The following is a 27919-nucleotide window of genomic DNA, read 5'->3' as shown; positions in this document are numbered from 1 at the left end:
CATCTGGTTTTTGTTTCTCTGCTTTCCCTTTCCTGACTTATTTTGGTTTATTTAAACTTCTTTTTTAAATTGTCTGTCTTTTTTATTATAGCCATACTAGGTGTGTGTGAAATGGTAGCTCATTGTGGTTTTGATGTGCATTTCCCTAGTGACTAATAATACTAAGCATCTTTTTATGTGCCTATTGGTCATTTTTCCATCTTTTTTAGAGAAATATCTATTCAATTCCATGCTTATTCTTTATTTGGATTATTTATCTTCTAGTCTGGGGTGCCATTGTACCAGCAAGGATTCTCTTCTACTCTTTCCTCGACTACACTCAGCTGTTAAACTCTACTAACTTCTGGCCTATTGTGCCAATGTTTTCAACAGTGCCTTTGCATTAGAGAAATAGAAAAAAAAATTCTAAAATTTGTATGGAACTACAAAAGACCCTGAATAGCCAAAGCAATCTTTAGGAAGAATAACAAAGTTGGAGGCATCACATTTCCTGATTTCAAACTATATTACAAAGCTATAATAATCAAAGCAGTACAGAATGGCATAAAAACAGACATATAGACCAGTAGAACAGAATAGAGAGTCCATAAATAAATAAGTATGCATAAACTATTAACCAACCTTTGACAAGAGTGCCAAGAACCCACAATGGAAGGGGGATAGTCTCTTCAATAAATGACGTGGGGAAAACTGGATATTTCCATGCAAAAGAATGAAACTGGAAACCTATCTTACACTAGTCACAAAAATTAACTTGAAATGAATAAGCCTTAAATGTAAGGCTTGAAACCCTAAAACTCCTGGAAGAAAACATAGGGAAAAAGTCTCTTGACATTGGTCTTGGCAATGATTTTTTTGATATGACACCAAAAGCACAGGCAAGAAAAGCAAAAATAGACAAGTGGGACTACATCAAACTAAAAAGCTTCTGCACAGCAAAGAAAACAATCAACAAAATGAAAAGGCAACTTATAGAATGAGAGGAAATATTTGCAAACCATCTATTTGATAAGTGGTCAATATCCCAAGTATATAAGGAACTCCTACAACTCAATAGCAATCACCATCATCATCATCATCATCATCATCATCATCATCTGATTTCAAAATGGAGAAAGGACCTAAATAGACAGGTACACAAAAAGATGCTCAATAGACAGGCACATAAAAATACAGTCAACATCACTAATCATCAGGAAAATGCAAATCTTAACCATAGTGAGATGTCACTTCACACCTATTAGGATGGCTACTATTCAAAAGACAATAGATAACAAATGTTAGTGGAAATGTGGACAAGAAGGAACCCTTATATACTGTTGGGGGGAATGTGAGTTTAGGTAAAGCTGTTATGGAAAACAGTATGAAGGTTACTCAAAAAATTAAAAATACGACTACCATATCCAGAGGAAACAAAATCAGTATCTCAAAGAGATATCTGTATTGCCAACATTCACTGCAGTATTACTCACAATAACCAAGTTATGAAAGCAGCTTAAGCATCTGTTGATGGGTGAATGGATCAAGAAAATGTGAGATAGATAGATATCATATATACACATATATATGTACATATGATATATATACATATAATACCATTCAATCATTAAAAAGAAGGAAATCCTGCCATTTTTGCAATAGATGGAATTGGATGACATCATGCTAAGTGAAATAAACTAGACAGAGAGAGACAAATGCCATATGATCTCACTCATATGTGGAATTTTAAAAAAGAAGTTGTACGCATAGAGACTGAGAATAGAATGGTAGACTCTAGGGGATGGGGAGCAGGGGTGGGAGAAATAGGGAGAAGTTGGTCGAAGAATACAAACTTTCAGTTATAAAATGAATAAATTTTGAAGATCTACTGTACAGCATAGTGACTATAGTTATTAATGCTCTATTGTGTACTTGAAATTTGCAAATAGAGTAGATCTTAAGCATTCTCAACAGATAAAGGTAACTGTATGAGGCAATGAATGTTTTAGTTAACTTGATTGTGTTAATCATTTCACAACATCTACATATATTAAATCATCACCTTCTACATGTTATATGTAGAATTTTATTTGTCAGTTATACCTCAATAAAACCAGGAGAAAAATTAAAAACAAAACAAAAAACCAAAGAGTTCCAGGAGCAGAGTTCCTCTACAAACTAATCCAATCATATTGTGACTCCTTTAGATGGAACAGTTTCTGAGGCTAGTGTTTGATACCTCTTTCCAGCTCTTATTCCTGGATTCTCTCATACAAACTACTGGCTTTACAATCTAGGCTATATTTTTAATAGGTTCACAAATCTCCCCCCAGTTGCCTTTTACTACAAGCTCTGCTGTTCTTGAAAGTAGCCCTTAGGTTTAAACTTCACCACTCTGTTGCAGATAAAGTCAGTTCTTTCAGGAAAAGATTACAAGCTATCTGCTTCATGACCTGATTCTTTCCCTCTCCCCTCCAACAGGCAAAATTTCTGAGCCAGGGCTCTGGAGCCGGGGGTGGGAACAATGGCAAGGTTCTCTCTGAGTGACACCCCTGTTCTAGGAGCTGAGTGCTTGGTAGGGGAATGGGAGTGGGGGTAGGCAGCAGCCTGCAGTCCTCTCAGCTTGCTTCTCCTGGAAAGGAATCTCAAGGACTAGGAAGAGGGCTATCTGAGCCCTAGGATTCTCAAGACACCACACCCAAAGGAGAACCTTCATTCCACAAGTAAGGGTTGGGCAGAAGAAGGAAGTTGCATCTCCTAACCACATTCATGTGGGACTTAGCCTCAGCAACAGGCAGCTAGAGGCAGGATGAGAAAAGCAGAAATCCTACTCCTCTTGCAAAGAAAATCCTCCAGTTGGGAGCTGGTGGGTAGAGGGGGTGCTGTGTTCTTGGCCACAGCAGTCTGGAGTCTGTCTCACTGAGTTGGGAGCGGGGTTTGGAAGGGAGTGGTCTTAGTTCAAATACCACAGACTCTCACTTTTTACCAAATTTTCATAGATTTTCTTGAATAGTTATTCTTCATTTGCTGTTTGCCTTTAGGACCATTTTCAGAGGCTTTAAATGACTGGCCTTTATATACATAATTTTCAACAGTTTCACTGGGAAATTGGTCCACAGAGTTCCCCATGCTATCATGCCAGAGGTTGATCTATTTCATTTATACTCATTGCTTAGTTTTATATGTTGCTTCCAAAATTATTCATCTTTGCTTCTCACTCTTAATTTTCAGGGGTTTTTTCTAATTTGTTAATCTGTTTCTCTCCATTAAAACAATGGCTACTAATTTTACTTCAGGCCTACCAATTTTTCAAACTTAGTTTCTAGGAGATTCAGAAACGAGGCTTTTAATTGTGCTAATTATCTAGAGTAAACACTCAAGACTCTGATACTACTTATAATTTTATCTAAAATTAGAAAAGAGAATATGTTTCTTTACCGTTGTTTTTCATTGTCTTGTCTCTGGGTTTGTTCAGATATAGGTGGAAAGGACAGGGACGGCAAAATTGGAAAGAGGAAAGATTACTTCAATCTGAAGTCCACACAGACTCTGAACTCAAGAAAAGGCATTAGTAGGGTTTCCTGTTGCTGTGAGGTTGATTTGTTATAAAGCAGTCACTTTTTGCTGAATACTGGCTGGCTTCCTTGAAAGCAACAGCCAGCAAGTGACTAACCGGGTCTAGCAAGACTGATCCTGACACAGGAAGCCACAAAATGATGAGAGACCTGGGGAAGCCCAAAGGAAGTCAATAGGGCGTACTCTAAAATTCTTCCAGGTCTTGGCTTACAAAGCCTGCCAAGACTTCTGGAAACCTTTCATGAGTGCTAGTAGGAACTTTCAGCCAAAGGGCTCTGAGAGATGATTCTTAAAAACTTGGATGGTTAGGTTTACAAAGCCTCTTAAGTTTTTACTTCCCATTGGAACTATGCTTTGCAAAGATGTTTGCAGGGAGGGTTCTCAGACAATCTTATTGCTGAATAATAATAATGGTGTGCTAATTATTCTCCCTTTGTCTCCCCAAGATCCATTCTCCAGCCTTCTATGCCTGACTCAGTGTCCTCAAAAGCTGACCCATGCAGATTCATCATCATGCTTCCAGTAGAGTGCCACCTAGTTTCCAGTTGGGTTTGGCCAATGGAAGATATCAACGTGGAATTGGAAGATGTGAGAAGGGAAAGACTGGAATGTTTCACCCCTGCTCCCTCCTTGCTATGCCGCTACCTCTCTGGCAACAGCCATGTTCCTATGACTCTCACTGGGCCCCTTCTCTAAGGTTCCAGTACTACTGAGTTCCAGAAACACTAATTCTCCTAAGAGCTTCTCAATGCACTGTTTCTGTGCTTCATCATCTCACTTGTTCCATAACCATGCTTACATCTTTTTAAGCAGTCTCTTCATATGACCCATTTGGACTGAATTCTGTTTCCTGCTTGGTCCCCCAAAATTACCACCTTTAAAAACCTGTCATTATTTCTAAGTTTCAACGTAACCCTGCAAGGCATTATTAACATTATTAACCCATTTACAGATAAGGACATAGACTTAAACAAGTAAAATACCCAAAGTCACACATCCAGTGAGTCACATAGTTGGGATTAAAACTCTAGTCCTTCCTATGAGCCATTTTCCTTGTTTCATTGAAATTTGTAAAAAAAAAAAAAAAAAAAATTGGGTCTATACTTTCCTTCCAAAAACTAATTTTATTTATATATGTCAGATTTTGTGTCTGCTGTCTTATGAACATATTGATTAAGCTTGAGGCCTTATTTTGAAATAGAATCTGATGAAATTCACAAAGAAATTGCTAAATTCAAGTACAGTATCCTGACTGGTAAGTTTTAATGTCTATAATAAAAACAAAAGATTTTTATTTAAAACAATGATAAAGCTTGATCATCTGCTCTTGCCTGGTGCTAAAATTAGTCTTCCTTGCCCTGAGTTTTTGGTCAGAAACCCTTGGTCGCAACTCAACAACCATCCCTAATTCTCTTCTCCCTACCTTTTTACATTTTAAAGGTTAATTCTCCCAGACTTCTTGCAGTTATCTATGGCCAGATGACCCAGGTCTGGCTAATAAAAAGTAAAAGTACTTCCTTCACACAAAAGGAAAGAACAACTTTTCTTTGCCCCGACCCTTTCTTCATGCTTAAAACAATAGTGTGATGCCTGGAATTAGAGCAGTCATCTTGTGATCATGAGCCAGCAGCATAAGTTATGCCCCAAATATTTCACAGTATACATTTATACTAAAAAGAGTATTAAAATTTTATATATAGTATATATGTGTATATATTCAATAAAGAGCTGTTATGCTCAAACACTGAGTTCCTCAAACCTCTGAGTCTTGTTGTTTTTAAATTGAATGGGCAAAAAGAATATTTATAAAATATGTGCATGGCATAAAGGAAAACAATACACTGACCATCTAGGTAACCACAACCCAGCCTAATCAAAAAGGACAACCTCAGAAGCAACCCCTATTCTAGATTTTGTTTATCCAGCCTTGGCCGTTTTAATAATCCCCTTGCTTTCCTTTATCTCTCTCTTTTGAAAGTCCAGGAATTGAAATAAGATCTTTACCCATTTTTTTGCTCATATTAATATATGCAATATTTTAGTACCCCAAACACATTTACTTTTTAAGATGCAGTAAAGATAACCTAACAGCCTACCTCCCTCCACAAATTACAAGGCAAAGAGAATGGTGCAACGTTAAGAACAGGAAGGTGCTTTTTATATCAGTGATCAGAAAGCCTTGAGGATGGCAGGAAAGTTCATCTTTTCAGAGCTAGTTAGATAAACAGAGGTACACATGGCAGGGCAGGGGTAGGGGAGAGAGAGACGGCAGGAGGGAGAAAGAGGTCTTATAGTTAAGGGAGTGGGGATTGATCTTTGTGTGTTTTCAGAGGAGCAACTTCAGCTTGAGGTTTCTGAAGGGGTTCCCCTGCCCCTCCCTTAGCTCATCCCTAGGCAGGCAGACCCCTGCCCAAGCCTCCCTCCTGAGATCCTGCATATGTTTTCTTGCTAAATGACTTTTCGCACCGTTATCTCCTCACGGGATACATCTGTTGGGTGCCTCGCATCCTCAACTCCGCTTTCATCTCTTGGTATCTCAACAAATTGTTTCCTCCAGTCCTGGTGCCAGGGTGGAAGGGAGCCATCCCGCCCGGCCGAGCTCTGGGATTGGCAGCGAATGAATGATTGGCAGTGGGCATCTCTGTCAGGGCTTTGGCATGCTGCAGAGTAGAAGCCCTGTGCTAATGAATGCCATCTACACCTACCAGATGTGCCACTGGGTGACATGCCAGATCTTTTACATAATGCCATTCTGCCGGACACAAGACAGCTGGGGAGGGGGTGTCTTTTAATGCCTTGGGGTGGGAATGAGTATGTTTTTTTTTTTTCAATCCAGACTTCCCACTACCACCTATACACCCGATCAGCTCTCCCTACATTGAGCTAAAACCTATAGCTGAGGGCATCTCCCGCAGAGATTGCCCCAAAGCTGGAGAGCTTCAGTTCCTTGACCGGCTCCCTTGGCCCTCTCCCATACTTTCTCACCTTTCCACTTCCTTGAGTTTGCTCCCCCACCCCATCCAAACTTAGGAAGGGGAATTTTTTTAAAGATAAAAAATATTGGAAGGATCTGAAATGAAAAAAGAGGGGAGAAATAACACTTCCTATCCTGCCCCTCCCCAATTACTCTCTCCTTCCCTGTGCTAGCAGTGCAAGGATGAGCTTCCCTCATCCCACCCCCTCCCTTTTCCACCATCCACCGGAAACTAGACGGTATTTATTCCCAAAGGTGATATCCTGTCAGTGTCTGTCCCACGTTCTGGCTGAAGTAGTTGTCTGAAGTAATGTGGAGGTGTCCAAAAACCCATGCCGTTTGGAGAGGACTGTTTCCTGGAGTGGGATGAACAAGGTGGGAGGAAAGGGAAATGAGAAAACCACTTCTGATGGACAGCGGGTGTATGCGCGCGTAGGAGTGTTTTGCCCCCCCCCCGCCCCATCCCCATCCCCATCCCCATCCCCATCCCCAGCCCCAGCCCCATCCCCAGCCCCATCCCCATCCCCATCCCCAGCCCCATCCCCATCCCCATCCCCATCCCCATCCCCATCCCCATCCCCAGCTCTCCAACCTCCTGGGGAAATGGCTGGTGGGAGGAGGGGCTGCCACGCTGGTCCCCCCTCTCTTTTGCTAGACCTGCCTGTAGGGAATGTTCCGGAATTCAGGGGACTTAAAAGGGGCAGGGTTCTGCTCCTCTTCCCCAGGGGCCATACACCCTCACGCACACTCCACCACAAGCACTCAAGCACGCGCTCCCACGCTCGGACCCCGGCCCCTCGTGTACCCCAGGCCGAGCCGCCAGGCCCTTTCCCTTGCACCCGCACCCCCGCCCGCTGCCAGGCTCCAGATGGCGGCTCCTCGCGCTCGGCTCGCGGCCCCCAGACGCCGCCCGGCAGCAGCCGGCGGTCGCTCCCTCCCTCCCAGCTGCTGCAGCAGAGACTGCGATCGCTCGGCGAGGAGGGCGGGCTCCGCCGCCGGCTCGGATCGGTGCGGGAGCCGGGGCCGCCGAGGAGCGCGCAGGAGCTGTGCCCGCGATGAAGGGGCCCTGCAGGCCCCAGGTGAGGAAGGCGCGGGGGAGGGTGCGGGGAGCGGGGAGCCTCTTCGCCGCCGCAGCACCGTCACACCCTCACACCGTCTCCCGACTCTCCTCCCGGCTCCTCCTCCACGTCCCCCGCGCCGCCGGCGGAGCAGTCGCTGGAGCGGAGCAGTCGCTGGAGCAGAGCATCCGCGGGACCGCCCGGAGCGCCGCGAAGCCGCCAGGAGGGGGCGCCCAGCACCCTGGAGCCCAGCCCGAGGGTGGGCCCGCCAGGGCGTCCTGCCCCAGCCGAGTGGAAGGCTGTCCAGGCCGGAAAGGTGCCCCCTTCTGCCGGAGAGCGGTAATGCCCAGCAACTGCGACCACCCCCTTCCCCATTTTCTGCGTTTTTCTCCCTACGCTCTCACTCGATTCCTAGTTGCTTCTCTTTCTTCCTTCCTTGCCAGTTTCCCTTCCTTCTCCCCGCCTGCTCCCTTGCATCCTGGAACTTTCCTCTCTTTCTCTGGTCTCTTTACCCGCGCGGTCAGGGTTTGACAGACCCCCGGGGCAATGAGAAAGGGGATATTTTTCCTGCCCAGGCTCTGGCTGCTCTCCACAGGTGCTCCCCTGGGTGCCCCCGAAAGCAACCCTGATAATGGGGGGCCTGAGGGGACTGCAGTCACTCTCTTCCGGGTCTGGGCCCGTAGACTCTGGTTTGAGGCGGGGAGTGAGGCATTTGGGAGCAGCGCCTCCCCTGAACACGGAGCTCGGAATTCCCTTAACTGGACGGATATATGAAGTTCAGTGGTTTGGTACTGAGCCCTTTTCCCCCACCCCGGAGCCAGGACACTTCGAGGGCACTCTTTGATACATACTCCTGTTAAGACCTGAAGTCCGCCTCTTGGGATAGTCCTGACTGCTCTACTCCGTAGCAGTTGTGCAGGGACTGGGGTGGAGGGAAGAAGGCGCTAAAGGCCGCGGGGCCTGGCATCGCGCGCCCATCTGACGACTCCTCTAATCCCCCAGTGCTCTGGCGCGTGCCCACAGACCCTCTGCTCGCCCCTACGCGCGGTTGTCGGGCATTAGACCTCCGAGAGCACGTTCTGTAAGTTCCCAAGACAAATCCCCTAGGAAACATTAATCACAGCCACCAGTGAATGCAAAATGTGTGCCCGTGCCGTGTCTGCCTTTTAATCCGAACGTAATTCTGGAAAGCAGCATCAGACAGGGGCTCCATTAATCCCTTACAGGAGCAAATGCAATCTCTGACCTACTAGACTTGTTTTCCTGCAATTTCACGAAGAGTTAGCCTCGCTGGAGGAATATTTAAAGACAGAAGGAAAACTGAGCGACTTGAGGCTTGGCGCAGCAACGTAATAATAGGGTGCATTTCAGTCAAAGGGCGTTCCTGTTGTGGACTAGGATCCCTGGCCCATAGTCCTGAAATTCCGCTGGGGCGGCTGTGGAGTGCGTGTTGGCGCTGGGGATGGAGGGGCTGGCGCGCTGGCGGGGGTGGAGGGGCGGATAGAGTTAGCTAGGCGGTAGCCACCTAATGAGGTTGGAGCCTGAGAGGAAACCCAGTTCTCCTTCCTCCGAAGGCTTCGGACCCAAGTGACCTCATTTGGAACTGTCCCCTTGCGACAGCGTTAGGGCAGGCAAAGAAGCCCGCTGGCAGGACAGAGGGGTCAGGGTTTTACCCCCTGAGGCCTGTTTCTATCACTTGAGATTTCAGTACCCCCTATCATGTGGTTCCATCAATCACATTTCCCTTCTCCCATTTTATTCAAAACCGTCTTCCAGTTCCCTCATAATCGTAATTTGCACCATTGCCTTTTATCTTTGATTAATTAGGAAATCGAAAAAGATAATGGAGGGTCGGGCCAATAAATTAGCCTTAGGAACCGACGGACGGATGTCTGGGGCTGCTGCGTGGGTGGGCACTGGCCACGGAAGCTTGTGGGGGACGCCGCCGGCCGGGCAGGAAGGGGTTAAGTAAAGGAGCGCGGTGCCTGCTGAGTGGAGAAATGCGCTCTGAAACCAGCCCGTTGGGCGCAAGCAAAAACTTCTCCATGTACTAAGTGGAGAGTATCCAGTGATTTTTAGCTTCTCCGGTTTGAGTCCAGAAAAGCAGAGAGGAGAGGATACGGGTAGGGTGCGGGCGGGCGGGACTCCTGTTTTTTCAAAGGGGCCTCCCTACTAGCTGATGAACAGGTTTAAAGCTTGGCGTTTTTAAGCTGAGGTCTATTTATCTGGGGACGGGAAGTTAGATTTACTTTTGCATCCTTTCCTTCCCTCTCCACTTACCTACCAGACTGAAGGAGGGTAGGAGGAAGGGAAGAAGGAAGGGAGAGAGAGAGAGAAAGAGATTGAGAGATTGTGTTATTATGAGCCAATCAGTAACTCCCTGGCCCCAGAGCTAAACTCGCAACGCAGTGTTGTTCCCTGCTCTCGCCGAGGCGTCGGGCAGGTTCCGGATTCTTCTTCTCGCCCTCGGCGAAATCGATCACGCCTCCCAGACGGCTGAGGGAGAGCACTTTGCCACTCTCCACAGCTTCGCCCCAGCCTCTTTAGCTTTCAATTGAAAACCAATTAAAGGTTTCTATAAATCTGTTAGATCCCCTTTTATCTGGAGACCCCTGATGCATGCGATATTGCCCTTTAGATGCCTCTTCCGTGTTTTGTTTTACAATTGTTGTATCAATATAATGTGGCCTTTCTTCTCCTGTCTCTATAGATACAGATACACAAGGAAAACCAAAGCTATTCAGCCTCCTCATTTGTCCAGCAGCCTAACAGTGGTGCCCTTTCTCTGCTGCTGCTTTCCCTGCTCCGGGAGCAGCAGTTATGGTAGAAGCAGATGGCTACTGATTGGGGGAGCTTTGTGGCTCTAATACTGAATACTTTATGGAAAAGGACTTTATCATGCTTCGTTGGGCAGAGGAACAAGGGGGTGAGATTTATAGCCAGGAAAAATAAATCTTTTCCAAGTTGCAGCTCCTTCTCACCAGTTGTTGCCTTTGCCCTCCCCACCGGGGGGGTAAGGGTTGAGGAATTGGTTTCATCTCATTTTATTTTCCTTTCTGCTAACACTTTTTAGTCAGGGTCTGAGAGGAGAGCAGACAAAAAGCCAGAAGTTTATGAAATACCTTAGATTGCTGTTGCTGCGTCAGCATTCTCTGCCCTCAGGAGTAGAGCAGAAGGATGTGGTCTTGAATGCTGTTTGGGGCCATGTTTTCCCCAATGCCCTGTTAGTTCCTGGTAAAACATCATCCTCCATTATCCTATTATCTATAGAGAACAACAACAACAAAAAAGGATGTTCGTGCTCCCATTTGAAAAATCAAAGGACTCTGGCATTGAAGGAGTGTGGCAGTGATAAGGCATATGGTGATGTAGGTATGCTCCCTACTCTGAAAGGGCCTAAGCTGTAAGGATGATGACAGAATATCTGTGAATGTCAGCTCCTGGACTCTAAATTGAATTTTCAAGCTTTGGGGAAATATAGAGATTTTCAAACCTCCACTAAAGGCCTAATTCACCCCAAGATAATTCACCCCTGTATCTTCTTCTCCCAGACGCCATGACATTAAAGTCACATAGAAATGCTCCCAACATGCCTACTGGCAGCCAGGTGCAGAGAGATGGAAGCCAGTCCCAATCCTGGGTTTCCCATTCCATTTCAGACAGACTCCTTGTCTCATTAATATTTGAAATGCCATTTTCTACGCAAGAAACATTTGTTGAGCATCTTGCATGTTCTAAGTTCCTTTCCCCTGCCTTTCGTATTCTTTTACCTTACCCTGAGAAGGCCAGAAGGAAAGGCCTGCAGCTTCTAGAAGTGTCACCTAACTTTCTGCCACAAACTGCTTCTTCCCAATTCTGTGTGCACTACCACCCACATACCAACGTGCACCTTTGCATTTTTTTCTCTCTCTGAAGAAGATAAAGAGATTGGGGGGGGGAGGGCTAAGATTAAAAAATTGCATTTACCCAGCATTTCAAAGTGGCAGACACTGAGATGCTTTAAATAGTTTACTGTTTGGGCTCTTACTATGTGCTAGACTAAATGCTCTCATAGGCTTATCTCATTTACTTCTTATGACCTTTGAGGTAAGTATTATTAACCCTAGTTCACAGATCCCCTTAATTCACAGGAAACAGAAGAATAGAGAAATTAACCCAAGCAATGGTCCAGCTGGGTTTGGGACCCAGGCTTCCTTTTGCAATATTCATAGCCACCCAAATGAGACAAATGGTGTTTTTGCTATTTTACAAAGGAGGAGACTAAAGTTCAGAGAGGTTAGGTGATCTGCGCAAAGACACACAGACTGCAGACCTGGGGTTCAAACGTACGTGTCTTAAGATCCCAAATTTCGACGACCTCTTAACCACTAGCTCCAGGACCCTTCCGAAGAAAGAGCCCACACTGACCGCTGTTCCGGGTCCCTGCCTGGGCGGGAAGTTTCACAGAGCGTGAGACTGCAGCTGTGGGGTAGAGACCCGCCGGCTCAGGGCTGAGTTAGCCGGGCCCGACCCGGGGCTCCGTCGGCGGTGCGGCCCACAATGCCCCGCGCAGACCGGGGCGTCGGGGCGGGGCCTGAAGGCGGCGGGCGTGGAACCCGCCCAGCCCCAGGCCTGGGCGTGGCGGAGGCCCGGGTGGCGGTGCCTTGTCCCGATCTGATCCCGGGGCTGGAGTGCGTACGGGTGGTCCTGGAGGGCGGCCCACCCCGCTTCGGGTCCCGCCTGCGTCCGAGCCGCCGCCCTTCGAGGAAGGGGCGGGGCCGCTCCGGCCCGAGGCCCGAGGACCTGGTCGGGGCGGGAGGCCCGGGCCCCAGGCTTCTCTGCCCCGCCAGGCTTTGGCTTTCCGGCCGCCGCAGTGGAGTCAACCAGCGATGCGTTTACGGGCTTCTTGTTGCGCCAGGTGGGACTGCTTGAGCCCTCTGCCCTCGCCGCCGGACCTCCCAGCGCCTGTAACGTGGCGCGGCTGCCAGGTCTAAAGAAAGAACTCCCAGCTGGTGAGGGATAGAAGTCCCGTCTCCCAGCCTCCCGGCTGAAAACTGCTTGCTCTTCTATATTCTGTGTTTGGGCCCTTCCTTGGGTGGTAGAGGGAGGGGGTTCCTGAACACCTGAACACATTCCTCCCGCCTACTTACTTTATTCTCCGGTACCTCCTTCCAGCCTTCCTAGAAACATCGAGAAATCCCCAGGCTTCACTGAGTGGCTTTGAAAGCGGGTGCACAATACAATTCCTAAATTTTCCGAGAAGGAAGCGAAAACAGTGTTACCAACAGTAACATAGCCAGCACCGAAATAGCTGTTCACTGTGTGTCAGGCATTGTTCTCTACGCTTGCTAAATATCAACTCAGCTCTCATGGTAACTTCGGTAACTTCGTGAAAAGAGTTCCCTTTCTTACCCTCGGTTCTCAGATGAAGGCCTGAAGCACGGACAGCGCCACGGGCCCGGATTTGAACCCGGGCATTATAGTTCCCCTGATGGAGTTGTGGCCTGAACCTGAGTTGCTGGTCCTTCTTGGGTCAGTTCTCTAGACATCTGAGAAGGTTCGTTAATGAAGGCATTGAGATCTCTCTGGGATGTCCAAGGCTGAAATGAAACTAACCCCGGCTCTTGGATGTAATCCCTTACCATCTGCTCAGCAACTGGCTTTCCAAAGCGCGCTCGCCCCGCTCGCCCTCGTTCCCTCCCTGAGTCCTCCGCGCGACCCCGGCGACACCTCTTGCCAGCACCCTTAGTTTGAGGAGGAAACAAAGGCTGAGGGAGGTCACAGGCAGCCCAGCTACTGAGAGATCGGAACACAGACCCGTGCCCTTGGAAAGGGGGCTGGTGGGGAGACGGGAGAGCCGGGTGAGGACACAGGGGGCATATGGAGGCGGAGGGCTGGAGTAAAAGGAGCTGCCCAGAAAGCCCAGAGCTCGAGAAGCCTTTCCACGCGGAAAGTAGTCTCAGCAGGAGGCAAGAGTTGGCACTAATTCCAGGGAGGGGGAAGGAGGCTGGAGAACGTGGAAAAGAGGGGAAGGGGACGTCTACATATGCTTCCCACCTGCTTAGTCCAGGGTGTGTCTGTCACGCACCTAGAGTGCCACATGGCTTCTTCCTGCCTCACTTTCATGGTTTGCTAATGCTGCTTCTAGAAGAGTGACCCTTCTCTCAAGGCTTGTCTGGTTCTGCCCAAGCCCCATTCAGTGTCATTCTTTAGTTACTCCTCGCAAATGTAGTGGGAGCGTTGTCTGCCCTTGTGATACGGTCGGGGTAGTATCCTCCCTGGGTCTCTCTCAGGAAGATCTCATTAGCCCACGTCTGAGCCTGTCTCTGTCATTTGACCTTCTCTGCACTCTTCCCTCTGTGCCTTTACTGAGATACGGGCACCAGAGAATCCAGACATCAGGAATTGTCTGTGGCTAGCAAGCACTTCCCTGCTTTGCCTTGAGGCCCAAACGTTAGGCCCAAACTCAGCTGTGAGTGGCTTCAGGGGTAGAAAAGCTAATTCAGTCCCCCAGATAAGAAATGGAACCCGCTGCACTGTCAGAGGATTGACTTTCCCGGGATATTTTCACAAATTCAGAGGATCCCTCCCTGTCTGGAAACATTAACTTCCTAGGGCCTCAGGTAAACTGACTCTAGAATGTAGCTAATGCTATGAGACAACTGATCATATACACAAGGTACTTGATAATAAATCATATGTATAAAGTATATTCTTTAGAACTCTATTGTTTTGCCTCTCCAAGACCAAATGTTCTCCTATATAACTTAATACAAACTATTTTCTTAAAACCATTTTACATGAAAACAAGCAACAGGGAGAAGTGACTATGTAGACATGCAGCCAAGAGAAGTCTCTCTCTCTCACACACACACACACATACACCCACGGAGAGAACCATGTCTGATCAGGTATAAAATTGTTCAGACCTAAATTGGATTTGAGGCCTTCAGGAAACTCAACATTCAGGTTTTTAAATTCAATATGTTTATTCTTCTTAGGAATTTGTGAATGATATATTTTCTAATTCAGGATATTGTTTATTTTTTATATATGGGTTTTCCTTAAAACTTTAGAGATGTTATGAATTATATCTTGGCTACCTTTATATTACATCATCAGAAGACTATCAAATCAATCTGGAAATTGGCTTTTCAATCAGTAAGTTCAAGAGAACAAATAAAATTTTCAATCCCCCTATTATTTTTGCCACTTTGTAATGTGCATACAATATTGTTTATAGTAGTCATGCTGTTAATATTGTTTGTGACAAGCTGATCTTTGAATTCCTTAAGAGACAGCTTCTCCTAAGTATTAGAATGTTAAAAAGACCTACATTGGTAATTTTTTAGTGCTTATGTAAACCTGTTAAAAGCTATAGGCCTTTCATTTAATGTTTAGGGAGACATTCCCCCACTGATGCTAGATTAACACCCCTGGATTAAATTATGAAACACCTGCAATTCATTTGAAATGAAATCATGAAAGGTGGTTTTCACTCAAACGGTCCAATTTACAATACAACCAGGGGAGTGCTTTGGGTATAAGAACATAGTTTGTGAAAAAACTAAACTGTATTTCCAAGGCTCTAACAAAGCAATGGGAATCATCACTGTTCTGGTCACTGATTGATATCTACTCCCCTAGTCTTTTTCATTCCTTTTATTTCTCGCCTCCCTTTTCCTTAGAGAAAATCAAATGTGTCTTTCCTCAGGCTTCAGGAAAGTGCAGTCGATGGATTCCAAGCTAGAAAGTCCTGGGCATGTGTGTGTTCTGCCTAGACCCCCTTTCCAGGAGAGGATTGCCTTATGCTGCTTATCTGCCTGCAGCCCAGTTTATAATCTAAGTCCATGCTTCAGAGGGCCAGCTGTGATCAAGTGCCAGGGAATCGAAAATCTGCCCAGTGGGAACCCACTGTGTTTCAATAAGCATCTCTCTTTTAACTCAGGAACTAGACATTCAGGTACCAGGTATTGGGATAATGTCCCTTCTCCTGGCTTTGTAAAGAAATCTGATGCAGAGCCTCTCACCTTGATGACATTCCCAGCCTAGAATCAGTCTTCTCAAAATCTGATGCTCCCTCCCACTTGAGACTACTGGACACTCCTTCAGCCCCAGTCTCCCTAGAGAGCCTGGCCCAGAGGGCAAGGAGATTCAGAGTGGCTGACTGCCTGCATTTCCTTCCTCCTACCCTACCCCTCCTACAAAGAGATATTCAAAGACTGTGTGTATAATTCTGGGAAGGTCTTTGTAACCTGCAGATTTGATAGAAAATTCCTTGCCAGATCTCTAGCCATTCATCTGGAGAGGGGTACAAAATCTGGGAGAATCCAAGGGGTCAGGATGCTGGATATTAGATCTGGCTCACAGGTTACTTTGACACAGGTGAGCATGAGACATTGATTTCAGACCTGTGGTGGTTGCTTTCAGTAGCACCAGTTTGTCCTGCTAGAAGTCATACCCAGAAGCCATTAAGCCAGTTGACTACAGCTTAGATCCAGGAGAGAAAATGAATTAAACAAAGCTCTCAAAGACTATCCAGCTCAAAGCTGAACTCCAGCAGAAAGGCAAGTGGAACTTGAGATCCCTCAGATAGAAAGTTTTAAACTTGAGAAAGGTAGGTTATAACTATAATGACAATAGTTACAGTAGTAGCAGCAGCATGAAAAACAGTTAACATTGATTGAGAAAGAGAGAAAAATGTGTCAGGAGTAATGATCCCAGCAGTTGGGACCCTGGCTATAAGATTATCCATCTTTTGCATCTCTGGCTGTCCCAGAATGAACCTGGGAAAGATTAATTCATTTATCAGCTATTGAACCCACTGTAATCCTTGCTAAGGAACAGGCCCATAATGGGATTGCCATGTATATTTATTAAAAACAAAGTGCCCCCTCCCCATACATGTAAACCTTTATTCAGCTCAGCAAGTCTGCCTCTTCTTGGCTCTAAGTTATCCCTTAGAAAGTTCCTTACTCTCCATGGTGAGGCTAGACAATGCAATACCCCTCCATGAAGTTACTCTCTGCCTCCCCCAGTCTCCTCATAAGCCCTTTCCAGAGACCTCCCTGTGGGAAATATAAGTTTAGGAAAAATTCTCCACTGTCTGTCTGCTTCTTTGGCATCCTCTTGTCTTCCAGTGTGAATATGTAAATATACGTGTGTGTGTGTGTGTGTGTGTGTGTGTGTGTGTGTGTGTGTGTGTGGTGCTTCGGTGATATGATTAGAGGGGGGATGAGCCAGGACCTATAAAGAGAGAGAAAAAGAAAAACAATGTTTTCATTCTTATAAAGTAATAATCCTTCTGAGTAAGTTGTTCTTAGAGACTTTGCCTGCCTCCTATCACAGAAGTTGAGATATTTGGGGCCCCATTTCTCTACCCTGGGAGAAGAAACGACATTTCCATTCAAATACTCTCAAGAATCAGATTTCCTTTCGTACCCTTTCTCCACCCTCCCACTTAAGTCATAAAAGGCACCACCTCGGGAATCATTCATCAACCTCTCTCCAGCCTTCTCTTCCAAAACAATACTGCAGTTGTCTACACATGTATTTTTTACCGTAACTGCCAGAAGCCTTGTTAAAGTGGAGCAAGGCAAAAAATACCCTCACTCTTCATTGTCATCCCTCTAATCATTTAATTGGAAATAAAATCCCAGGGAAAAGAGCTCCAAATATATGCATAAACCCATTGTTCCATTGAATTAGATAAAACCATTGACTGAGATGCACTTTTATAGTACTGTTTGGGGCTGAATAAGTGCTTCAGCCCTTCATTAGTGTCAGTGAATTCCAGTAATACTGCAGAATGATCTAAAAGTAGTTTATGTACCATTTTAACCCATACATTTCTAGAGAAATAAAAATAATCTGTAGATTTTCTTTACCTCCTATTAACAATTTTCATTTAGATCATTTATATTACCTAGCAAAATATGTACCACTTTAAAAACTGGAAAACCTTCAAAGTAGAAATTTCAAAGCTAATCTTACTAATATTTTTTTGTTATGTGTATTATTTAATACCTAAGACAAAGAGTTGGTTGGATTCATAAAATGTAGGAAATTCTTTTATTTGGGCATTTTATCTAAAATCAGTAGGGGAAATCTAAGTGAGCAGCAAATAAGAGAAACTGAGAAGAGATATCTGATGGCCAGATTCTCAGTATATAACTCTCCTCTTGGATGTATAGAATCTTAATTATTTTCTAGACTTAGAAGATCAAGCTCCCTCATTCCCAATTTAAATACCAAAAACATTTGTTATTTTATACAAATCAGAGTCTAGGTTTCAGTACCTCAAAGGAGACATAATCTTAGTGCCCTTTATATTTAAGAAAGGAAAGGCTAGGGAAAGGAAAAATGCCTGCCATTTAGAGTTTAAGCGTAAGAATGCCCATATACTGCAGTGGGTGCTTTTATATTTACAATATGTAGGAGGATTTTTAAAAATGGCTTGCATGGACAGATGACTTGTCCTGGGAAAGACTCTAAGGAGTGTTCTGTTCAACAGTTTAATGGAATTAGTTCAAAGACACTGCTACACACACACACACACACACACCATTGCTGTAGTTTCTAAGGGACCACAACTGTCTTATGGCTACTTCTTTATCTTAATTTGCTGGGGATTTTTACACCTGCATGTCTCCTGTCCTTTCTTTTTCCATTTCTTTTCTGAATTCATGTAAGTGAATTCTTTAACACTGCAAGTTATTTTTCAGATGTTTCAGGCAATTCTTTTGACATTTCTAATCCCACCATTCTTTCTTTAAACAAGTGATGGGGGGATGCTTTGTGGGGGGGTAATGAGTGGAGCACCCAGTTATAAGCCAATTGGTGGCTAAATAACTTTGCAGATTCTTATATAGAAATACGTGAAAGCCCTCAGCATTGAGTCTTGGTCGTTACATGAGTTGCCCTTGGCCAAACTATTTAAAAGTGTGCACACATGCATAAGAGGAATGATATGTTAAGATGAAGGACAGCTGCAGTTTGAGAAGGTTTATTTGAAAAGTCAATAGCTAACCTGGAAATTCAGGAAGAATTCTCCCCTTCCTCCCTGGTATATGAGGATCTTGCAACTCTTCCTTCTCCAAGTCCCAGCTTAATCCTAGGCAAGGGGCTCTGTCCGATCAGAAGGAACTTATGTGGGGAGGCTGACCAGGGCTGCTGGGTGAAAAGAGAAGGGAGGAGAGAGAGAAGAGAACTCAGTGGGAAATTCCTTACACATTTAAAAAAATTTCTTCTCAGCAAAATCCTTTCCGGGCCTCCTTGTTGTAGGCGCCAGCAAGGGAAGGCGCTTCGCGCCTCGCTGCTTCACTGGGTTCCGGAGGGAGGTCTCGGAGCCAGGAGAGGATCAAGGTAACACTGTACACATCTTTCCCTTTTAAGCTACTTTTTGCCAACACCAATATACTTACCTTATTTCAGCACTGGCTAAAAAATGAGGCTGTCTCCTTAAACAGTGGTTCTGCTTCGTCCACTTTAGCCGGCTACACGTCCTATTTATCCTAAAGCTAACAAATTGCCCTCTTCAATGTAGTGGTGTTGTGGGTGGGGCTGAGGGAGTGGGACTCTCTATACGACTCAAAAGTCTTTCTTCCCTTAGGAGCAGAGAGTTAAATGTCGAAAAAGAACCCCGAGAACTCCCAGCAAAAATGTGTTGCGACCTCTGTTGAAGGAGTCAACTTTCAGGCTGTTAAAGACCTCAAGTCATTAGCATCAGCTGCTGCACTAAAGGGGCAAGCCAGCGCCTCTAAGTGGCTTAGTGCACAAACGAGGCTCCCGAGACGGGCTCGGCAACTCCATCCGCTCTTCCACCACCTGCTGGAAGTGAAAAGCTCTCCGGAGCCCATCCCGGTAATAATTTTTACTTTAACTTATCCTCCGCAACCCTAGGGGGTCTTAGAATACCGACCGCCCACAGCAAGGGACCCCCTATGCAGCATGCGCCAGGCAGAGGCGGAAGAGCAGGAAGAGCTGGTGTCCCCGTAACCTGGGTTCCTGCCACCCATCTCCTCTTCACTTCTTCCCCGGTCAAGCACTTGTGTCCTGGGACCAGAAGATCCCCGTAAATCCCCTTCCGAGGTCTGGCAGCGTTCCCACAACATCCCCCTTACCCATCTCCATTTTCAAGGAAAGACTGAGCCAAGTTCTCACCAAAGCGCATCCTTTCTGAATCTTGCTCCTAAAGGCTTGGTAGTGTGAGCGCTCCTAGATAGAGCTGGTGCGCGTTTATCACCCCCAGGCAACTAGCTGCGCACATCAGCCGCGGCTCAAAGACCGGAGAATCCCTTGGGACTAATCCACGCCCCTCCCCCCATCCCCTTCACAGAACTCAGACTCTGGAAATGAACACGGGGTCCGTGCGTGTGCTGAGTGGCCAGCTCTCTACCAGAGGTTCTCCAGTGCCAATCGAAACAGTAAAAGGCCCTCTCCAGGTCTTTTGGTACTTCCCTTTCCGACCCCGAAACTGATTTCCCCCTACCAGTCCCAGAGGGCCGAGGCTTTAGGAGGCGGCGGGCAGGGCCGCGCTCTGAGAGGCGTTTCCACTTGGGGCAGGCGCTCAGGGGCAGCGGGGCGCGGGCAGGCCGGAGAGATCGCTTCCAGGCAGGCAGCGCCGGAGGGAGCGCCCAGCCCAGCAAAGAGTTAAAGGGAGGGGACGTGGGCTGTCACGCGTCATTGGGCAGATTATGTGCAGCAAACAAAAAGTGTGTGTCTGCGTGCCAGTCAGTCACTGCATCGGGTCCATCTGTACAACTCTCTTCTCTTCTCTCTCTCTCCTCTCTCTCTCTCTCTCTCCTCTTACTCTCCCCTCATTTCTCTCTCCACATCTCTCCATCTCTCTCCTCTCTTTAGGCAGGGCCTTCACGACTGCAACACCAACACCTCTTGACATGGAAATACACTGATACAATAGGCAAAAGAAATACTCGATTGCATCTCCTGTTTCCAGGTGGCCTTATTTGGTCGATTTGATCCTGACCTTATTCCTGGTAAGTATTTGCATTGATGGAGGAGGGGGATGGGAGGAAGGCAGGTTTGATGGTAAGAGTGGAAAATGTTGTCCGCTGTCTCCTCATTATCCAGAAGAGGGGGGAAATAATTGTTGAGGGGCTCTCCACTTCCAGTAGGGTAGGGTTATACAAAGGGAGGAGTGGGTGGAGAGCACTTTGCCCAAGAAGCAAGGGACTGGGGAGCGCGCGGCCGCCAAACAATGCCTGCCTACGGGAGAGGGCGAGCGGCAGGCGGCAGCGACGGCTTTCGGCGAGCGCAGCCGGCTCTGGGAGGGTCCCCCGGGCGCCTGAGAACCCGGGCCTAGAGGAGGATGCTGAGCTGTGAAAGGTTGGGTGGCAAAGGCGGCCGCATGCGGGCGACAGAGCCCAAGCGTCGCCCAGCAGTTATTGTGACCGGCTCGAGGCTCGTGGCGGCCGCCGCGGCGACGCGAACTCCTATTAGCTCGGCGTAGCGAGGATCTTTTCACCGTATTGTTAGGTAGAACTGCATTTTAATGATTGCGTCCCTGCTGTTGCCCGAAGTGACGGGGCGACCTCCCGGCACAATGAAACGCTTGTGTGAAAGAGACTTTTAAAAGGAAGAGAAAAATTGGGGCATAAAACGCTGAATTGAGGAAATTGAAAAAAGAGAGAATAGGACTCCGTTGAAAAGGAGGTTTTGAGAGGTTCTGAGGGATTTTTTAAATGTGTCTAAATTTGCAACTGGAGATGAGAAAGGCTACCTCGTGTGGGGTAAAAATGCCCAGGGATAGACGCTGTAGCACAATAAAGTAAGTTCCCACTTTGTGGGTATTTTTCTCTTATTCCTGTCTGGCAGATACAGCCCATTACTTGACATTTGAAGGATATAGCAGAGTGAATGGGAAAGAGCTGACCAAAGTTTCATGCTCTGTTAGCTGAAAAGGAAAAAAAAAAACACTATCTTGTAATCACATCTGCAAGATTAATTGGTTAATAGACATTAAGATAAAAATGGACATTACTCATATAATTTCATTAAAAAATAGCTTCTTAGGAAAAGAATCGGTCTCTTCTTTCCTGCTTCTTAAATTATACAAAACATACATAAATCATTGCCACGTTATTGGGGAAAAACCAACTTGAGAGAATCTTTTAATCAGTCAGAAAGAGTGAACAATGCAGTTACTCAAAGCTACTTTAAAATTTAAATATCTGTTTTGTTTGTTCGTTTAATGGTAAGTCTTGTGGGGGGGGGTGTCCAGCGGTAAAGGAAGGGAAAATGTCTCTTTATGACAGCTTAATAGAGAGCCCTCCGTTGGGGCATTACTTTCTAGATTGCTGCGGATTAAACAGCTGGAGAGCCCACCGAGGTCTACTCAAGCAGGGCTGCCCTCTCTTGCCCAGACAGGATCCTATCTGGGAAAACAGGAATTCACCAGTCATTACACATGTGGTATTTCAGACAGGGGACACTTCAGGCCTGCCCTGTACCTGCTCACTTTATGAGGCGCATGCGACTCTATCCACCCCCTTGTATAACAAGGTAACTGGGATTCACTCTCATCCATAAATAAGCATGTCGAGAAAAAAATAATTACCTCTGCTCGCTGCTTTTAATTAAAGCCTCGGAGGGACAGTGTTGGATTATGGTAATGAGCAGACATACGTCCCCTCTTGTAGGCTGCAGAGAAAGGTTAGCTGACACCGAATCAGTGGCCCTGACACTCCACTTGAAATCCATTCGCCATGCTCCGCTGTCTCCGCCTGCTTGCTCATGCTGCTTCCCTCTTTGGAAGAAAAAATAATAATAATAAAATCAGCTTCTGGGCACCCAGTTCAATACATAAGAGGAGAAGAGAGGAGCTTTCTTCTAAGGGTTAAAAGTTTCTTTCAGTCTGGAAAGTCAATAGTCTAGTAAAATATCCTATTGTTCTCCCCTAGTCTCCGACTTCCCCCCAACCCTGCCCCATTCTCCCCCAAGGTAAAGCAAAACAGCGATCTTCTCTTTCCTAACCCTCTGTTTTTCTTCCTCTCAAGCAATCACTCTACTCTGAGCTCCCCCATTGAAATTTTTTTTTAATTTTTAAAGGAAAAGAAAGTACTCTTAGTTGGCATCTTCAAAATATGCCAGATTTAATCTGCTGTTGGCTTTATTTCTGAAATAAGAGCTATGGAAAATTCAGGCAAATTCAAGAAAAATCTGTCTAGTAGTTAAAATATTCTTCCTGGATTCATAGAGGCAAAAGGAGTAATGTAATTCGCTTCCACTGTCCTTTGTATCTGTCTCCAGTGATGGAGGATTCGGGCATCCCGCGAGGCATCTGGGATGGAGATGCCAAGGCTGTCCAACAATGTCTGACAGATATTTTTACCAGCGTTTACACTACCTGTGACATCCCTGAGAACGCTATATTTGGTCCCTGTGTCCTGAGCCATACTTCCCTGTATGACAGCATAGCTTTCATAGCTCTAAAGTCCACCGACAAGAGAACAGTCCCTTATATCTTCCGGGTAAGTCTTGGCTGATGCTACGTAGGGTATGAGGGTAATATCCTGTTGAAAATGAACTAATAGTCATTTTGATGACAAGCTGAGACAGCTTCTGAAATCTGAAAATGCAATGATGTGAGAACACATTTTATCTTACACACCAAAAATTAGAAAAGGAAAATTAAACTCAAAGTATTGTCAACTGATTTTCTGAAATAAATGACAAATTTGATTTTGAATGCCAGATATGTCTAAATCAGTGCCTCAGTTCTGAGCTTTCCTGGACATGAACACCACTTCCTTAACTCTTTGGGAGAGTTCACTAGGGTTGTGGCTATTTGCATACTAAGTACTTTCTATAAGTACTTTAATTATAAATATTGGGTGCATTTGCCTTCCAACCCCCGAGGTCTCTTGTTCCTGGGAGTATTACTCTTGCTGGTAAAGCTAGCTAGTGCCAAGAGTTCATATTTAAATAAAAATTTTAATGGTTTGACAATAAAACATCATTAAAGCCATATATTTGAGAGTGAAAAGTCCTCATTTCCTATTCTTTCTTTACAAAGAAAAACTATTAATTGTTTAAGCCAAAATTAGGAAGATAAGTGAATGCCGTAGAATAATTGATAAGATCTAAGCTTGCTTTTTACTTGTAAAACGAACAAAATCCCCCATACTTTTGCAATGGGGTAATTTAGAAATCAATTCTCAAGAGGTTAACACTAATTTGGATTGTAGGAAGGAACATCTTCATTTATTGTTCAGCCAGTGTATGAAAACGACGACTTAAATAATCTATATATAATTGATTCAGCTTGCAAGGGATGTCATCCTGCCTGCTGGTGACAAACATGAGGGTGGGTGCCAACTTGGGTCAAGTTTTTGGAAGCTTGATCTCAGATAATTCATTGGAAAAGAATAAGGAGAAATGGCCCTGGCTCCCATGGCCATAGAAGTCTCACAAAAAGTCTCCCTCCCTCGGCCCCTCCCTTCTTGTATTCTTTCTTGTCTCTACACTGTAGGTAGACACCTCAGCGGCGAATGGTTCCTCAGAAGGTCTCATGTGGTTGCGTCTGGTCCAATCAGCCAGAGATAAAGAAGAGCAGAACCTTGAAGCCTATATAAAAAACGGACAGCTGTTTTACCGCTCTCTCCGCAGGATTGCCAAAGATGAGGAGTTATTAGTTTGGTACGGGAAAGAACTGACTGAGTTGCTCTTGCTCTGCCCCTCTAGATCCCACAGCAAAATGAATGGTAGGTTGGCTCTCGACCTGCGTATGGGCCCTTAGCAAGCGGGGAGCAACTCGGGGAGCAACTCAGGGAGCATCGGGGCTCACTCTGGCGTCTCGGCGCGCCTTTCCTCCCTTGGAGTGCCTCAGAGAAAGCCTCTAAGATATAGTTCGGAATGAAGCTGGGACAGATGGGTGAGGATAAATCGGGGCACGCTTGGCTTAATTACTGTACGGCCCCCAAGTCAGGTGGCAAAGTCGGATTAGGCCTTACTGGATATTCTGTTCTTGGGCACTCAGTCCCTGATAGGTAACGGTGGATTTGTGAAGAGGGTGATGGCAAACTGTCCTGCAGACGATGCTGAATAATCATGTGGTATGCGTGTGTGTGCGTGCGCTTGTGTGTCTGTGTGTGGCGTTTGCTCACTAAGCAGGGTCGTCCCCTTACACATGCCTGGAATGCAGCCAACGTTTCCAGTTTGAGTTCCCCTATGTGGCGCATCTGCGCTTCCGCTGCCCCAAGAGACTTCACAGCGCTGAGCTGAGCCCCCGAGAGGAGCAAGGCGGCGGCGTGGGCACCAAGGATCACGGGGGCGGCGGCGGCAAGGATCAGCAGCAGACGCAGCAACAGGAGGCACCCTTGGGTCCTGGCCCCAAGTTCTGCAAAGCCGGCCCTGTCCACCACTACCCGGCCGCCTCCCCCGAGGGCGGTAACCCGCCTGCGGCTGGTGGCGGCGGCAGCGCGAAGCCGTCCACGGACTTTCACAATCTGGCCCGAGAGCTGGAGAACTCCGGGGGAGCCAGCGGCTGCTCCCCAGTCCGGAGCCTCAGCAGCGGCAGCAGCGGCAGCGGCCACCAGGAGGCGGAGTTGAGTCCCGACGGCAACGCCGCGGGCGTCGGCAAAGGGAAGAGGAAATTCCCGGAGGAGGCGGGGGAGAGTGGCGGCGGCGGCGGCGGCGGCGGCGGGGGCGGCGCGGGGCTGGTTGGAGGCCGGGGCCGCTTCGCCGAGCGGCCCCTGCACGCCTCCAAGGAGGACCTGGTGTGCACGCCGCAGCAATACCGCGCCTCCGGCAGCTACTTCGGCCTGGAAGAGAACGGCCGCCTCTTCGCGCCGCCCAGCCCGGAGACGGGCGAGGCGAAGCGCAGCGCCTTCGTGGAGGTGAAGAAGGCGGCCCGAGCGGCCGGTCTGCAGGAGGAGGCGGCCGCCGACGGCGGGAGCACGGCCGCTGAGGACCAGGACGCGGGCGGCGGCGGCTCCTCCACGCCCGTGGCCGCGTCTCCGGCCGGCGCCGAGAAGCTGCTGGCCCCCCGGCCCGGGGGCGCGCTGCCGGGCCGGCTGGAGGGCGGCAGCCCGGCGCGGGGCAGCGCCTTCACCTCGGTGCCGCAGCTGGGAGGCGCGGGCGGCAACGGCGCCGGGGGCGGCGCGAGCGCGGGGGCCGCGGGCGGGGCGGGCGGCGGCCAGGGCGCCGCGTCGGACGAGCGCAAAAGCGCCTTCTCGCAGCCGGCGCGCTCCTTCTCGCAGCTGTCCCCGCTGGTGCTGGGCCAGAAGCTGAGCGCGCTCGAGCCGTGCCACCCCGGCGACGGTGTCGGCCCCACCAGACTCTATCCGGCCGCCTCCGACCCTCTGGCCGTGAAGCTCCAGGGAACTGCGGACCTGAACGGAGCTTGCGGGTCCCTGCCGAACGGCGGCGGCGGCGGCGGGCTGCCCAAACAGAGCCCCTTCCTCTACGCCACTGCCTTCTGGCCCAAAAGCTCCGCCGCCGCGGCGGCCGCGGCAGCCGCGGCCGCGGGGCCTCTGCAGTTGCAGCTGCCCTCGGCGCTCACGCTGCTGCCACCCTCCTTCACCTCGCTGTGTCTGCCCGCACAGAACTGGTGCGCCAAGTGCAATGCCTCCTTCCGCATGACCTCCGACCTGGTGTACCACATGAGGTCTCATCACAAAAAGGAGTACGCCATGGAGCCCTTGGTGAAGCGAAGGCGGGAGGAGAAACTCAAGTGCCCCATCTGCAACGAGTCCTTCAGGGAGCGCCACCATCTCTCCAGACACATGACCTCGCATAATTGACACGGAAAGGACCCCAGCTTTCCACGGGCGCATACGCACAGTCGAGCCACCTGCAGGAACAAACACTCTAGGATATCCACCACCTCCTTGTGACCTGAAACATCGAGCGCACATACACACACATACACACACGTGCACACATGTGCTCTCCCCCACAGCCTTTACATCCAAATGTTTACCCGAGACCTACACTAGCGCGCGCTCACACACACACACACACACACACACACACACACGACAGGATGGTGGATTTTTGATCTGGTGGGTTGGTTGAGGGGTTTTCTTTTGAATGCACGCATTTTCACTTTCCCAAAAACAAAAGTACATTTTTAAAAATGTCATATATTGCAACATATTGATGCATTTGTCATACGTTTCTACTTAAATTATTAAGCACTTACGATTTAGATGTAATAATTATATGTAAGGGCAAAATTTATTTTAGATATAAAGTAAAGGAGGAGTGTGAAATGCTTTCTGCATTTCTTGATTACAGTTTGTGTTCTTACAAAATAAGCAAAACAAATAAAAAGGGGGTCACCATTCAATTTAAATTTCCAGGGGAAGTGCATGTATCATGAAATGATTATGGACTTCAATGAAGAATGTCATCATTATGTAAATATGTATTTCCTTTTAATACAAAGTGTAATTTTGTGCCAGTGAAATGGAGTCTGAATAGTTACGTGTTTCTTTTATCCCTGGAAAGATTTATTAAACTTTATAGATTATCCGGATATGTTGGATGCTTTGACAATAAATGACTATTTTCTTCAAAGCAATTATTTGGAAAGTGTTTTTCAAATTTTTTTTGTAGCTAAGGGCTGCACTTTGAGTAGATACTATCTATTTTATTGAGAAGAGATAGCAGAAGAGAGGGGCGATAAACCCTGCCCCACTTGCATTATTTACTCTAAGCCAATTTTGAGCCTCAAAGTTAGAAGGTAAGGTTTGATTATTAGTTGGAACATCTTTATCTGGAAAGTGTTGAGCTTCTTGATTAAAGGACAAATTATTTAAACAAAGATGCCTTCAGGGACATGCAGCTAACCTGTCCCTGGAATGTCAGCATTGTTTTCAGCAGCAGGATAACTAGCATCTTCACAAGTGGCCATTCTTCAGGCCTGGGTCTGGGGGACCAGGTGAAGGCCCTATAGTAGGGCATCCCTACTACAGGTTCTACTAGTGAAGCTTACATGAAAGAGCATCTTGTGCACTAGAACCCTTCAGCTTTTCTGTCATTTCCCACTAAGAGACCCTAGGGAGAGCTTCTTTGGAAACCAAGGTGAAATGACCACAGTGGTCTAGGTATTGCAAGTCCTGGCCTTCCTTCTAAAATCCTGAGCAGGTGCACAGCCTCTGACAAAAAAGAGCTCTGGAGCATCACAATACAGAATAACCTGATAACTTTCCTCCTCTCCCTGCCCTTCCTCTTACAGAAAGTCCCTCTGTACTCTTCATATACTGACAACAGTTCTTAAACAGAGTATACACATGTAGGTGCATGTAGTATGTCCAGCAACCAGTAGATGCAAAACCAAATGAATGATGATCCTTTAGGTCCTAGAGTAGCAAGCACTTGATCTATG

General features: G+C 47.1%; 1 protein-coding gene and 1 long non-coding RNA gene across 17 annotated transcripts; one reads left to right on the top strand and one right to left on the bottom strand.

The window, feature by feature from the left end:
- Window positions 1-7161: 7161 nt before the first annotated feature.
- PRDM8 (PR/SET domain 8) lies at window positions 7162-27115 on the top strand. Of its 13 annotated transcripts, XM_032457083.1 has the most exons (10): window positions 7162-7608; window positions 7742-7926; window positions 18850-18930; window positions 19178-19428; window positions 19904-20009; window positions 20428-20564; window positions 21881-22089; window positions 22837-23057; window positions 24059-24290; window positions 24697-27115. In XM_032457083.1, the coding sequence occupies exons 8-10, from the start codon at window positions 22839-22841 to the stop codon at window positions 26328-26330; spliced, it is 2085 nt and encodes a 694-aa protein (XP_032312974.1). In that variant the 5' UTR covers window positions 7162-7608; window positions 7742-7926; window positions 18850-18930; window positions 19178-19428; window positions 19904-20009; window positions 20428-20564; window positions 21881-22089; window positions 22837-22838; the 3' UTR covers window positions 26331-27115. The 13 variants fall into 13 exon arrangements, with proteins under 13 accessions (XP_032312974.1, XP_032312896.1, XP_032312938.1 ...); XM_032457005.1 differs by lacking the exon at window positions 21881-22089 and having other exon boundaries at window positions 7164-7608; XM_032457047.1 differs by lacking the exon at window positions 21881-22089 and having other exon boundaries at window positions 7164-7608; window positions 19904-20017.
- On the bottom strand, window positions 15504-22424 carry LOC106730337. Of its 4 annotated transcripts, none has more exons than XR_004311684.1 (4): window positions 22145-22424; window positions 21308-21481; window positions 18596-18738; window positions 15504-16812 (listed from the first exon to the last, which is right to left on the bottom strand). It is a non-coding gene; the product is annotated as an uncharacterized LOC106730337 (long non-coding RNA). The 4 variants fall into 4 exon arrangements; XR_004311685.1 differs by having other exon boundaries at window positions 18596-18735; XR_004311686.1 differs by lacking the exon at window positions 21308-21481.
- Window positions 27116-27919: the final 804 nt, after the last annotated feature.

This window comes from Camelus ferus, chromosome 2 (assembly GCF_009834535.1).
Source record: "Camelus ferus isolate YT-003-E chromosome 2, BCGSAC_Cfer_1.0, whole genome shotgun sequence".
NCBI lineage: Eukaryota > Metazoa > Chordata > Mammalia > Artiodactyla > Camelidae > Camelus > Camelus ferus.
The sequence above is the reverse complement of the archived record's forward strand: the minus strand, read 5'-3'. Positions and strand labels throughout refer to the sequence as shown.

What these genes read in the sequence shown, in the direction of transcription:
- PRDM8 (XM_032457083.1), top strand. Translation starts at nt 22,839, where the DNA reads ATGGAGGATTCGGGCATCCCGCGAGGCATCTGGGATGGAGATGCCAAG. An exon ending in CAGTCCCTTATATCTTCCGG is followed by an intron (nt 23,058 to 24,058) that starts GTAAGTCTTGGC and finishes TCTACACTGTAG; the next exon opens with GTAGACACCTCAGCGGCGAA. An exon ending in ATCCCACAGCAAAATGAATG is followed by an intron (nt 24,291 to 24,696) that starts GTAGGTTGGCTC and finishes TTGCTCACTAAG; the next exon opens with CAGGGTCGTCCCCTTACACA.